The 14,917-nt window shown below is 43.4% G+C and overlaps 1 protein-coding gene across 2 annotated transcripts in view; it reads right to left on the reverse strand.

Moving 5' to 3' along the window:
• Window positions 1-3,617: 3,617 nt before the first annotated feature.
• Window positions 3,618-14,917, reverse strand: part of LOC110512031 (glutamate receptor ionotropic, kainate 2) — a 229,455-nt gene continuing 218,155 nt past the window's right edge. The window contains exon 17 of one of the 2 annotated variants that reach the window (XM_036970551.2): window positions 3,618-7,529. In XM_036970551.2, coding sequence (XP_036826446.1) covers window positions 7,365-7,529 — 165 coding nt within the window. In that variant the 3' untranslated portion in view covers window positions 3,618-7,364. Of the gene's footprint in view, window positions 7,530-10,714; window positions 14,417-14,917 lie in introns of those variants that run through there. The other variant, XM_036970556.2, reaches the window with a different exon arrangement.

Genomic DNA, 14,917 nt, shown 5'->3' on the forward strand with positions numbered 1-14,917 from the left:
TCTCAACCATTCAGGTCCTGTGTTAACTCCTCTCAACCATTCAGGCCCTGTGTTAACTCCTCTCAACCATTCAGGCCCTGTGTTAACTCCTCTCAACCATTCAGGTCCTGTGTTAACTCCTCTCAACCATTCAGGCCCTGTGTTAACTCCTCTCAACCATTCAGGCCCTGTGTTAACTCCTCTCAACCATTCAGGTCCTGTGTTAACTCCTCTCAACCATTCAGGCCCTGTGTTAACTCCTCTCAACCATTCAGGCCCTGTGTTAACTCCTCTCAACCATTCAGGCCCTGTGTTAACTCCTCTCAACCATTCAGGCCCTGCGTTAACTCCTCTCAACCATTCAGGCCCTGTGTTAACTCCTCTCAACCATTCAGGCCCTGTGTTAACTCCTCTCAACCATTCAGGCCCTGTGTTAACTTCTCTCAACCATTCAGGCCCTGTGTTAACTCCTCTCAACCATTCAGGTCCTGTGTTTACTCCTCTCAACCATTCAGGCCCTGTGTATACTCCTCTCAGCTGTTTAGGCCCAGTGTTTACTGGGTTGATAATCTCTACCAGCTACAAAGGCTGCTAGGGGGAATCCTTCATACTGTCCTTTACTTTTAGCACATCATTTTTTTTGCCAAGGCACACAGAAAGGAAATGGTATTGAATGCTGCTTGATGCGGTGTCACACGTCTTGACACAATTCCACATGGAATGTTTTATTTCTCCCCCCTCTCTCCCTTATTTATTATTATTATTTTATCTAAAGGATTTAGCTTTGGAATCTCTGCCATGGCTGAAGGTGTCTTATGCTTTTGTCACATGATACAGTAGGTCTGGGATGGTTTACTCCTCCGGTTTTACACAACATCCGAGAAACTCATGGTGGGTTTCCAATACAGATGGTTTAGTGCAAAATCCTCCACCCCTCTCCTCTCCTCTCCACCCCTCTCCTCCCCTCTACACCCCTCTGCCTCTCTCCTCTCCTTTCCACCCCTCCCCTCCACTCTGTCTCTTTCCTCCCCTCTCCTCTCCTTTCCTCTATTCTCCTTTCCTCTATTCTCCTCTCCTCCCCTCTCCCCTCCTCTCCTCCCCGCCCTCCCCTCCCTGCCCCACTCCTCCCCTCTCCTCCTCTCTCCTCCTCTCTTTTCTGCCCCTCCACTCCCCTCTCCTCTCCTCTCCTCTCCTCTCCTCTCCTTTCCGCCCCTCCCCTCCCCTCTCTGTCTCTCTCCTCTCCTTTCCGCCCCTCCCCTCTCCTCTCCTCTCTGCCCCTCACCTCCCCTCTCTGCCCCTCTCCTCCCCTCTCCTCTCCTCCCCTCTCCTCCTCTCTCCGCCCATCTTCTCACCTCCCTTTCTTCCCTTCCCCTTCCCTGTTCTTAAATCAGGTCAATGAGAAAAATAGAGAAATCTAATAAAACAATTTAGATAGGAATCTATTTTTCCAGGGAGACCTGGCCATGAGGGTTATTATCTTAGTAAGTATCCAGAAATAATGGAAACTGAAAACCTCAGACACAACTAACAAAACCCTTGGCCTGAAGCCCCATGTCTCAAGGACAACGACCATCTCTCGGTCGCCACCACGTACGGCCTTGTCCTGTTCAGTCTTCATTAAAACTGATTGATAAACAGGGTTTGACTGGGGGATGAGAGGAGCATACAGGGGACATGGCTTTACCTTCCCCATCTCCAGTTTACTGGCACTCCCCACCAGCCATGATAATTAGCCAATTAATGGGATCCGGCTGGTGCGTTTGTTATCTCCCTCCATCCTCCCCCCTCGGCCTGACAGAGGTGTGAAGATTCAGGCCCGTCTGAAGCGACACCTTGTGTGAAAACCTCAATCTGATAATGGAATGACTGAGAACAGGCACACACACAAAGAAAAATACCCCGGGCTAGGTTCTAACGATCCACACAACAGCAGCATTAGTCCTGAGGACGCAGGGCACAGATAAGGATGTTTTCTCCCTCCACAGAATGTGTTTCCTTACCATCGGAATGTTTTTTAATGAGCTGTTATCTTGGCGGTGGGCTGGACACTGACACCACTCTTTGTTTTGTTCATTTTTCTGAGGGTAAAGACAGTGTGGACCGGCAGGATCCACTGTTCCACTACAAATGTGGACATTGGTGTGTGTTTTTGATATGCATTTTGGACAGATCACCACCAGATCATCACCAACGTATGGAAGCCGATTTCCGCCACAACTAACACACAACAAAAAAGGCCAACAGTGTTCAGGTTCCTCTACATCCAGTAATGAAGTAACTGGCAATCTGAGGTCAGGTCGATAAGGAGGAAAGCTTTCTAAACCAGCAGGTTAGACAGGTTAAGTACAAATGTTTTTAAATGTAATCTGTTGGCTGCATCTCCACAACACTGCCCCTGACAGCCCCTGGGCCTTCATCCCATCCCATCCGTCCTATCCATCCCACCTCTCAGGTCAGGGTGAGGATGGAGAGTTAATCTGATTAGCCGCAGTGTTCTGCTGAGTCATACCCTGGGTATGGGTCAAGGGTCATCGTCAGATCAGGGATTGACTAAGAGGAAGCGGTGTCCTTGTCTGACCCTCCCTGTGTTTGCTGACTGTCTGTTTCAGAGTGAATTGGTGACCGTGGCCCACAAGTAAAGCAGGCTACCTCCACACTCCCACTACCCCCACCGTCCCTTAACGACAGCCATTTGGCTTTGTTCATCACACTCTGTGTTAATTCCCTCTATTTTAATTCATTATGGATAGTTAATTCCTCGACGCTACAAGGAAGTTTCCTCTCCTCTTGCCATCAAGGACAGCATCTCCCCATCCACAACAATCCCCATCTAATAAAGCCTGTGAGTCACTGGGGCCCGTTTATCATTGTATATGCACATACATTTGAGCATTAAGTGTGCATGTGATTACCCTCACAGACAGTCTTGCATTTATATATTTTGTCTCGTTTCAATGGCTTGGGAATAATTGTAGAATTGCTCTATTCAGCTCTGCTAACCCAGAAGTAAAATCTTGCGTAAGTGATTAACGTCTGTGTTCACGTGTCAAAAATGGAGAGTCCCCCCCCCCCCTTCCGATCCATGAGCGCAAACGCACAAAGCACAGCCGGTGAAGCAGTTTAATCACTCTCCTTCTCCCAAACCTGATATGTCCAACTAACCAGTGATGAAAACCCCAAAACCAGAAGTAATGCTGCTCGGAATTCACGCATCTCATTCAGTTCTGGCAGATTCTCTCGGTCTACACGCAGTCTGCCCAAGGGACATTACTGCTCTATAGGCTTACATATTGAATAACCCTGTGTTGTATAGTTGTTGTATAGTGTAATAATTTATTTTGCCAATTTTCCTAACTGCATTAATGGGTATGCATGGCAGATCTGCTGTACATTTTGTGTCTTTCAAATAGGAATCCTTTCACTTGTACCAGGCTGTTAAAGATGAATAACATTTACATTTTTTCAAATAAACAGAATAGATAGATTGCCCTTTGCTTTTTCATTCATGTCAGTATTTCCACAGCTGCTCTCCAGATGGAGGGATATGGAGTACAACATGCAGAGTGAGAGCGCACAGTCAACATTATATGGTAAAAAAAACATTTTCAAAAGTACTGAAGGAGTCTTGAACAATTATCTTTCTGTTCAAATGTTGTGATTTATTTTATTTTTGGCTAAATATCGACTTGCTTTGTTCTCCATTCGATTTTTATGTTTATATATATATATATATATATCCACTGTTGCTATATATATATATATATATATATATATATATATATATATATATATATATATATATATATATATATATCCCATATTCCATCAGTCTCCTATTGTGTTTTCTGTTCACATTGCTACTTGTTCTGTTTAGAGTCTGATCCAAGCTGTAACAATGTAATGGTGTCAAAACATTTTGCTTTCGAGTCAAATGAACGACACCACAAAGATGTGAAGATTTTTTTAAAATTTTCTTTAAATTTGTGCATCAACTTCAAACAGTAAACTGTGTGCACTCCGTTTAGTTTTCATAACATGTTCAAAATTAGTTACAATGGCAAGAAAAAGTATGTGAACCCATTGGAATTACCTGGATTTCTGCATAAATTGGTCATCAAATTTGCTCTCATCTTCATCTAAGTCACAACAACAGACAAACACAGTGCGATTAAACTAATAACACACAAATTATTGTATTTTTCTTGTCTATATTGAATATATCATTTAAACATTTACAGTGTAGGTTGGAAAAAGTATGTGAACCCCTAGGCTAATGACTTCTCCAAAAGCTAATTGGAGCCAGGAGTCAGCTAACCCGGAGTCCAATCAATGAGACGAGATTGAAGATGTTGGTTACAGCTGCCTTGCCCTATAAAAACACTCACCAAATTTGAGTTTGCTATTCACAAGAAGCATTGGCTGATGTGAACCATGTCTCGAACAAATGAGATCTCAGAAGACCTAAGATTAAGAATTGTTGACTAGCATAAAGTTGGAAAGGGTTACAAAATTATCTCTAAAAGCCTTGGTGTTCATCAGTCCATGGTAAGACAAATTGTCTATAAATGGAGAAAGTTCAACACTGTTGCAACTCTCCCTAGGAGTGGCCATCCTGCAAAGATGACTGCAAGAGCACAGTGCAGAATGCTCAATGAGGTTAAGAAGAATCTTAAAAGTGTCAGCTAAAAACGTACAGAAATCTCTGGAACATGCTAACATGTCTGTTGATGAGTCTACGATACGTAAAACACTGAACAAGAATGGTGTTCATGGGAGGACACTACAGAAGAAGTCACTGCTGTCCCCCCAAAAAAGAAAAAAAAGAATTCCCAAGTTTATCAGGACATTTTGCAGAATAATGTAAGGCTATCTGTCAATTGAAGCTCAACAGAAGTCGGGTGACGCAACAGGACAACGACCCAAAACACAACAATACAATGGCTTCAATAGAAGAAAATACACCTTCTGACCTCAACCTGATTTGAGATGCTGTGGCATGACCTCTAGAGAGTAGTTCACACCAGACATCCCAATAATATTTATTTATTACTTGTTTAAGAGGAATGGTCCAAAATTCCTCCTGACCGTTATGCAGGTCTGATTGATAACATTTGGTTGAGGTTATTGCTTCCAAAGGAGGGTCAACCAGTTATTAAATCCAAGGATTCACATACTTTTTCAACCCTGCACTGTGAATGTTTACACAGTGTGTTCAATAAAGACATGAAAATGTATAATTGTTTGTATAATTGTTTGTGTGTTATTAGTTTAAGCAGACTGTGCTTGTCTATTGTTCTGACCTAAATGAAGATAAGATCAAATTGTATGAACAATTTATGCAGAAATCCAGGTATTTCCAAAGGATTCACATACTTTTTCTTGCCACTGTCGGTGTTCTTTATTTTGTTAAATACATATTTTTCCGTTTTTATAACCATTTACACACAATTTCTCAGCACTGAAAACTAGCAGTCTATTGCAATTCAGGGGTGTAGAATGATAAGCATCATTGGCAGTCCTCTTCACTTCAGCTTCTTTGTGTGTATATATATGTATTCTTCTAATTATTGTTTAATCATTACTTTTCTTTCACCTGAAGTAAAAATATCTTTCTTTTAAATATGATTCCTTTACATGATAAAAATAGTTTTTCCAAAACATGTATTATGCCACTGAAGCTCAACCAGAATGCTCTGGAGACCCCATCGGTGTGAGGCCGGTCCATGGAGGGGTTGTTCTCGTGACCCCCTGGAGGGGATTGTGTTAGGCCTGACGGGGCTATCCTAGATGGGGCTGCTATCCCTTGGGATGCCCACACGGCCCACAGTGGAGAGAGAGGCTCGCTGTCTGCCGTGGTGACATCCGTGGTGCATTTTGTGTTGATAAAAATTATTACAAAATTTTTGATTTTCTTCGTACAAAAACACTTTTTTCATAGAAATTGCATTTGCACAAGTAAATGTGAGGATTTTGTTACTAAAATAAAAGCCACAAGAATACAAAAAGAAACTTGAGACTTGACATTGAACAAAAAAGGAAACCAAAACATGTGTACCCATCAAATCTGAAAATGAGGTGTGTACTGTATCCTTGCAGCTGCTGTGAAAATCCAGTCCATGAAAATATAAATAAAGAAATAAATACTTGAATAAATAAATTCCTCATGTTGTGTGATTGTTGTGAATGTTGTTTCAGATCCACTCCTGCTGTCCTGCTTTCCTTCAATTCAAACTACTAAGGTTTCCAAGGTTACTACTTTCATCATGTCCGCAACTCTCCATGTCACTTCCAGTTCCTATCACCTAATTCCTCTATTACATCACTGCCTCACACCCGCTAATCTGTCTCTCTTGTATTTATATATGTATATATTTTTTCATTCAAAAAATGTTTTCCATCCCCCATAATTTAACAAAATGTTAGTACTCTGAAATAAAGTAAATGAAATCCCCTATTGCCTAATGGATAATGTACTGTATTCTTTCCAACAGTGAATCACATGAATAAACGATGCCTCTGTACATGTTGGGAGCAGTCCTGTCCTGCTCACCAATGCGTTTTGGGCTTTGGGTTTCATTTGGAACTGGCTGTTTCTAGCCCATCTGGTCTCCTTCTTCTTCTATGGTTGAATAAAAACAAGATGCGTCCTTTACACACTCGCCAACTGATTTTCTCTCCATTTCTTCTGTTAGTGTCTGTGTATGTGTTTGCTCCATAACTATGACTGAGGGATGTACGCTCTCCTGATTCTACCTAACCAAGCTCTCTGCATGTGGTCTACTCAGTGAGAGAGAGAGAGAGTGGTTGGGTAGCAGATAGAGATCACATGTCCAAATTGAATCAATATTTAACGTACAACCAAACATGTACCATATGTATGATATTCTATACTTTCAATTTAACCTGCCCTCTCTCCTTTCCTCTGAATCCTGGGTTTATCTCTCTCTTTTTTTATGCTAAATCATGGCACCACTTGGTCACTCCTTGCTCAGGTGCATTGCCAGGTAGATTAATGAGGTAACTCACATTGAATTGCTCCCAGGTTAGTTCAAGTTATTTCCACAGGAAACATTGTTGAATCTCTTTTCATTTCTTGCTTAGTGTTTCAAAACAACGATACCAGTCAGTCCAGTCAGTGATCAGAGCAGCTCAGTTCCTCTCTTCTCCACTTCTCTTCTCTTCTCTTCTCCTTTTCTTCTCATCTCATCTCCTCTCCCAATCTCCTCTCCCAATCTCTCTTAACCCCCCCCCTCCAAATACACTCACATAAATCAACTATCACCCTTCCTCCCTCCCCCAGTGTCTCTTCACCCTACACTCCTCCCTGTGAGCAGAGAGAGAGAGATAGAAAGAGTTAGAGGGATAGAGAGAGAGGGAGTCCTGTTCTAGGCCATGGTCTCTTTGCCTGGCAGTCTGCGGTCGTTGAAGGTGTGCATGTTGATGACGTCCTCTGTCTTCACCATGACGGGTGGCTGAGGCTTGTGTTTGAGGCGCCGCTGGCACTTGAGGGACACCCGCAACTCGTCCACCATGGCACTGCAGAAGGACCTCTGTAGGGGAGAGTGAAAGAGAGATAGAGAGAGAGAGAGAGTCAGAAAGAGAGAGAGAGAAAACAGGGATTTCAGAGAGAGCCTCCTCTAGTTCCAAACAATTTGGCAGTAATAAGCTCAGCAGAGCAGAGCACTACAGAGCTGCTACTTCCCCAGGGCAGGCTCTCTACAGCCCCCTCTCTGAGAGCTGCCATGGTGACACAGAGCAAGCAGGGGAGAGAGGAGCTGGCTCAGGAAAGGGTGGGTGGGCTCGGGCTGGAGTTCTAGCTGGGGCTGGGGGAGTTGGATGGAGGTTGCATGTCCATAGTCTTTTAGTGTAGTAGGTGGATAAAGGGGCTAGAAGTGGGTAGGAATCAGGACAGGATTTGCACTGGAGGTTGGCAGGGATTCCTCTTGTATTGGGAGACAATAGATTTAGCAACTTCATGTTTTCAGAGCGATGAGAAACATTGACTTTATTTATGACTGTTATTGCAGTATTATAGGTATCTTACTACAGCTGTGCAGCTATTTGATCATGTACAGCAACACCTGATTATGGTAGCTTGCGTTAATAGCTTTAAATTATTAAAATGTGTTGACATACTGCTAATTAAAACATGCCTGTAGCCCTGGCAACGATTCAGTTTCAAATCAAGCACGGGTGTGAAGTTTGGTTGGTGAGTGGAGGGGCTGGGATGAAGGAAGGGCTAGATGGTCTAGGGGGGGTAATGCTTTGGGAAGGGTGGATTGAAGAGGGTTAGAAGGAAAGCTGTGCACAGTGCCGAATTGCTGGAGTCCATCTGGAGTCGCACACATGGCGAGTGAACGCACGTACACACAGGCAAGCGTGCAAGCACACTCTCTCTCACACACACACACACACACACACACACACACACACACACACACACACACGCACACACGCACACACACACACACACAGTGAGCATTCTAGGCTAGCTAAAGTGATTTCTCCATGGCAGATTTCCCCCATCCTTCTCTGCCAGGCAGCCCAGCCGGGGCCCAGGCCCATACAGCAGCATGACTTATTGATGCATATTACATCTCGTCTGACTCAAATCCCATGTAGCTGCATGGCCAATTAAGCTGCTGCCTCTTCTTCCTTCTCCTCTTCTCAAAAGCTACTCTGGCATTTTCAAATGGTGCACTGAACAACGCAGAGTGACTCAACTAAATCTGAGACTGCTATTCCTGGAGGTACTATTGGGGAAACAGATTTCAAGGGACTAATATGTTTTTCGAGTCTAGGTTAAATCTTTCACATAAAAACACAACTTATATTTTGGAACAGCACTATGGTGATGTCTGGTACAGGTACGTATGCCAAATAATTCAGAACCTCAATTGAGTTGATAGAGAACCGAGGGATGTCTACCTTACTAGCTGGAATGTGAAAGGGCTCAACCACCTGTCAAGAGAAATAAGGCCTCTGCCCACCTCAAGCAATTGAAGGCTGGGTTGGTCTACCAGCAAGAACACAGGGATGAAGACAACAGTGAAGACTTCATGCTGCTAAGTCAGCCAGTGATTGATTGTCATTCAGTTACTCATGCCAATGCTTACCTAACAGGCTGACTTCTCCTTAGTGCCTTTTTTCCTCATCTATGACCAGTAGGGTTATGACATTGTTATGAGTTGTCCTAATGAACAGGTATCTCACATGAACATATTCTATAGTTATGGCTAGAGGACTCCCACCCATGCAAATGTTTTAATGCTTTCGCTTTCCAGCATACCAACAATCACATCAATTCACCAGTACTCAAAATTCTATGCATATTGAGTATATGGATTTGGGTGTACGAAGTTATGTACCTATCTGAGTGTACATGATATTACATGTTAGTATGTGCATGTGTGTATCATATTCATAAATCATATCTATATCATATATTGTTTGTCTTCTTCTCACAAAAAACATACAGTAAAAAGCTACAACTGGAGTTGCAGGAATTACTCCTAGAAGTCCTGCTGATTGACTACAAGCCTTTCAGAAAACATGCTTTTCATGGCTATTGATTTTCTCTGGGAAAAATAGATTGAATAGCATCTTCTACCTAGGACACTTCTCCCCTCATGAAGCTGTGGGCTTAGTGGCCATCTAGGACCAATATAAAAGTCCCAAAAGTAAAACCCCACCCATCTGGCTTTCCAGGCAGGCTAAGAAAATGCTCTCTGACTCAGGGGACACATCTCCATCATGGCCTCATGGCTGCTGGGCTCATAGTTGGATTGATGGTGGCTGTTTAGTGGTGGCCATTGAATTACAGAGTTTTAACGACCCCTTTTCTCCACCACCAGCAGCCCGATCCTGAGCTGAACAGGCTCAGGTCTCAGAGCACTTTGGGCTGGCTCAGAGGAAGACAGGAAGAAAACGTCCACTTAAGGAGGTGAGATGGAGAAATAATAAATCCAACACTTTTACTGCCTTAGCTTTTTTACTACCATTAATGGAAGAAGGCACTGGTGGGTATTTTGCAGGCTGCCCATGTACAGTACAGCCCAGTCAGTCTGTACCACCACGTACACGGATCTATAGACCCCAGACCTGCTCATCAGGTTGTGTATAACAGCTGAGATGAAAAGACACCATAGTAGCTCCCACTCCATCTCTCACTCCATGATAGCATGATGGAGAAATGGAGGGCAAGCAAGAGATGAATAGTCACTTTTTTTGTGTGTGTAGTCAATGGGTGTCTGTGTGTGCACATCTGTCTGAGCAGGTGTGTGTGTGCACATATAAGTGCATGAGTACATTCCTGCGTGTGTGTGTGTGTGTAAGAGTGCATGCGTACGTGCGTGTGCGCGTGCACGCAATCGGGGAGCTGGATGGTTCCTCACACACAGCTGGTGATCCCTGTCCCTGGAGAGCCAGGTTATTCTGCAGCACCCTCAGCAGCAGGCAGGAGGAGGAGGCGGAAGAGGAGAAATGGAAGGAAGATGAGGAGCTGAAGGAGGAGGAAGGGGAGGAGGAGGGAGAGGTGGAGGATAACGAGGTGGAAGAAAAGGAAAAGGGGGATAAGAAAGAGGAAGAGGTGGAGAAGGAAGAGGGGGAAGTGGGCAACCATGGGGATCATGGTATTTTTCTGAAAGCCAGCCATGTTGTGATGATGGGAATGTGTGGACTTATGAAAGTCCTCATTGGGCGAACCAGAATGAAAAGCCTACTAAAACTTCAAATATTTCTCAATCTTTTATTAAAGTTAATAACCAGTGGAAAATATTAGACTGAAAACCTAATTATTCTGTATCACAATCTGAGTTAAGTAAATTAAAATAATTTCAAATAAACATACAATTATTGTCATTACAACATATATTTTTGGATTTGGCAAATAATATTAACAAATGTTGACATTATAAGGTGTATGACTCATAACATTAAATAAATGACTTGCTATTTTTATTTTTCTCTTTATCCTTTCTAATGTTACACAGAATACAGTAGCAGTTGGACACACCTACTCATTCCCACAGTGTTCTTTATTTTGACTATGTTCTACACTGTAGAATAATAGTGAAGATATCCAAACGGTTAAATAACACGTATGGAATCATGTAGTAACCAAAAAAGTGTTAAACAAATCAAAATATATTTTATATTGAGATTCTTCAAAGTAACCACCCTTTGCCTTGATGACAGCTTTGCACACTCTAGACATTCTCCGGATTGACTGACCTTCATGTCTTAAAGTAATGATGGAAAGTAATTTCTCTTTGCTTATTTGAGCTTTTCTTGCCATAATATGGAATTGGTCTTTTACCAAATTGGGCTATTTTCTGTTCACCACCCCTACCTTGTCACAACACAATGGATTGGCTCAAATGCATTAGGAAGGAAATACATTTTAACAAGGCACACCTATTAATTGAAATGCATTCCAGGTGACTACATCATGAAGCTGGTTGAGAGAATGCCAAGTGTGTGCAAAGCCGTCATCAAGGCAAAGGGTGGCTACATTGAAGAATATAAAATATAAAACATATTTTGATATGTTTAACACTTTTTTGGTTAGTACATGATGTGTTATTTCATACTTTTGATGTCTTCACTATTATTCTACAATGTAGAAAATAGTAAAAATAAAGAAAACCCCTGGAATGAGTAGGTGTGTCCAAACTTTTGACTGGTACTGGAAGTAATTATAAAATGCAAATTTCAGGGTGTGCGCTATCAAGCATGATAAACTCAACAAAGCGATGCTTAGGAGAACATTTTTCAAGTTGACACTTTCAGCATCGTGGTGAAAATACAACCCTGTCCTGTCAACACATTCAAGTAAAGGATCTTGTGCAATTAAATAAAATATCAGGTATTTTCAAATGTGACTAATTATTGAATTGATATGGGAAAACTTGGTACACTTGGTACTCTGCATATCGTGTCAAGGTTTAACAGTTAAAACAGTAGCAATGGCCACACATACTAAAATACACGTCGTGATTGTGTGACACTCAAACCTCTTGGAGAATGTCTATTTGCTTTGGATGAGTAAAACATGTATTGCTTCTCAGATAATCAGACACAAAAAAATTATTGATTGTGAGAATTTATGAAAAGCAATATACACCTTTGTCGGTAATCAATTGGATATTAAAATATTGAGGTACACAACTTACATAATTGTAGCATACAGGCACAGGTAGTGTGAAAATAAAATGCTAAATGGACTGACAAATGACAACTACTCAAGTCTTCTTGAAAACAGATATGTGAGTGAGGTCTATTCTCTGTCTGGATACATCTGCTATCTACGCTCTTCCACCTAGTTCTGAGCTGATAAGAGTGTGAAACGTATCTTCTTCAACTGCTGTGTCTGACACAAAGACATGCTGAAGAACACCAGGAAGAGATCATGATCAACATCAAATGATGTTGAGGTTTCTATTAAATCATCACTCTCCTTCTCTTTTCTCTGGCTCGGCTGACTATTACTCCCTACTCTACTCACTACCAACCTTCCTTATGGGTTATGATTAGCCATATCATTCTTTAGGATTCTTTAAATGACATCCTATTGATGGGGGACCTCCCCTCCTGTCTACCCTGGCTGGTCTGTGGGTGTAGCGCTGTGCTGTGTGTGTGTGTTGTCGTTGACAGAAGGACTCTGAACATCACTTCACGACTAGATGCTCTGAAACAGATATGGGGGCTTATGGCCGAGAAGCAGCAGCAGCATCACTGCATTGTGCGATCGATGGAAGGTGTAGAAGAAAGCTCTTAGTGCAGACCAGGCTCCTGTGGAGAGCTAAGTAGGGGTTGGCGTTTGAGATTTATGAGACTGTTGTTGGGTGAGAGAGCACTGTGTTAGACAGGAAAAGAAGGACAGGACCGGTCAGGACAGGACCGGTCAGGACAGGGCAGGAGGGACAGGGCAGGAGGGACAGGGCAGGGCAGGACCGGACAGGACAGGAAGGACAGGGCAGGAGGGACAGGACCAGTCAGAACAGGGCAGGAGGGACAGGACCGGTCAGGACAGGACCGGTCACGACCGGACAGGACAGGACAGGTCAGGAAGGACAGGGCAGGGCAGGACAGGACAGGACAGACAGAGCAGGAAGGACAGAGCAGGACAGAGCAGGGCAGGAAGGACAGGACAGGACAGAGCAGGGCAGGAAGGACAGGACAGAGCAGGGCAGGAAGGACATGACAGAGCAGGGCAGGAAGGACAGGACAGAGCAGGGCAGGAAGGACAGGACAGAGCAGGGCAGGGCAGGAAGGACAGAGCAGGGCAGGAAGGACAGGCCAGAGCAGGAAGGACAGGACAGAGCAGGAAGGGCAGGACAGAGCAGGGCAGGAAGGACAGGACAGAGCAGGGCAGGGCAGGAAGGACAGGGCAGAAAGGACAGGACAGAACAGGAAGGACAGGACAGAGCAGGGCAGGACAGATCAGGGCAGGACAGGACAGGACAGAGCAGGACAGAGCAGGACAGGAAGGACAGGACAGAGCAGGGCAGGAAGGACAGGACAGAGCAGGGCAGGGCAGGAAGGACAGGACAGAGCAGGAAGGACAGAGCAGGGCAGGAAGGACAGGGCAGGGCAGGAAAATCAAGAGAGGAATCCCAGCAAGGACAGGACAGGAATCCCAGGAAGGACAGGACAAGAAGGACAGGACAGGAAGGACAGAGCAGGGCAGGAAGGACAGGCAGGACAGGGACAGGACAGGAAGGACAGAGCAGGCCAGGAAGGACAGGACAGGAATCCCAGGAAGGACATGGGTTTAAGGGGAACATCAAAAGTTTTACATGCTGTTGATGATGAGTGATGTGTTGTTGTAGCATTACACTTTCAATATGAGATTATTCAGTATAGTACTTAGTATGTTATAATAGCTGCAAGCTTACAAAACCAAGCCTTCATAGAGTTTGCAATTATAGCTTGATTCAGTTTGGCTTGTCTGTCCAAAAGTTTGTATCTGATAATAATGATATATTTTGGGGGAGAGGATTGCTGTGGCTGTGTGTTGAGGGTGACATGAAGACGAGAGTGGCAAGGCGTATGACTGGTGACATTTACATGAACATTATGGATCATGCATTTGGGCCAACCTTCCAATCCCATCGTGTGAAACTGTGCACCAATAGTTTTAGGGACACCTTTCGAACACATACACTTAACCATGCACCAATGGCAACCTTTCATTGAAACGTTGTGACCATAACATCGCTGCCAGTTCTTCCGACAGGAAACTTCCCAATCGGGAACTATCTGAAGTTAAAAAAATACAATTTGTGCATTTTAAGGTAATTGTAGATGACTGGAGTCTCTGGAGTCTTTCTGGAGGTCATTTGAGCTGGTGGTTAAAGTCTACAGGTAGCTGCTTGGAGGGTCCGTGGTGACAGCAGAACTCCTCACGCTTCCTATCACCTTGGTGCCGTTGGGGCTAAGTGGATAAAGGCAAGAAAATGAACCCATACTTACTGTGTCTTAAAGAATCTGGTGCATTACTGTATCTACATAAACATCAGTGTTATAGGAGCTAACCTGAGTATCATGTAAAATTGTCCTTGTGATCTCAGTGTAACTGAAATGGCTACCGTCTGTCTGTCCTTTTGTACATCATGTACATTCAAATGAGTGTTAATACTGAACACGTGTAAATGTCCCCTCCACCCGTATCCAAACATCAAGTGCACTTTATTGAGTATGAGGTGAGGGATGGTTTAGTGCAAATACAACGAGACTAAATGTCTCTACTTTCATAATTTCGTGCTTTTTATGTCAGAATTTTTTTTTTGATAAAAATGTTATATTTTGTAAACCACAAAATAAATGTAAGCTAGGCAAAAACACAACGCTAATAGAAAAGTGGTCTCCTTGTCAAGAATCTCTGTATAATAAGATCCACACACAGGCACATTGTCATTGCAACCTGGCTATACGT

This window comes from Oncorhynchus mykiss, chromosome 3 (genome assembly GCF_057628025.1).
Source record: "Oncorhynchus mykiss isolate SJ-2025 chromosome 3, ASM5762802v1, whole genome shotgun sequence".
Lineage (NCBI taxonomy): Eukaryota > Metazoa > Chordata > Actinopteri > Salmoniformes > Salmonidae > Oncorhynchus > Oncorhynchus mykiss.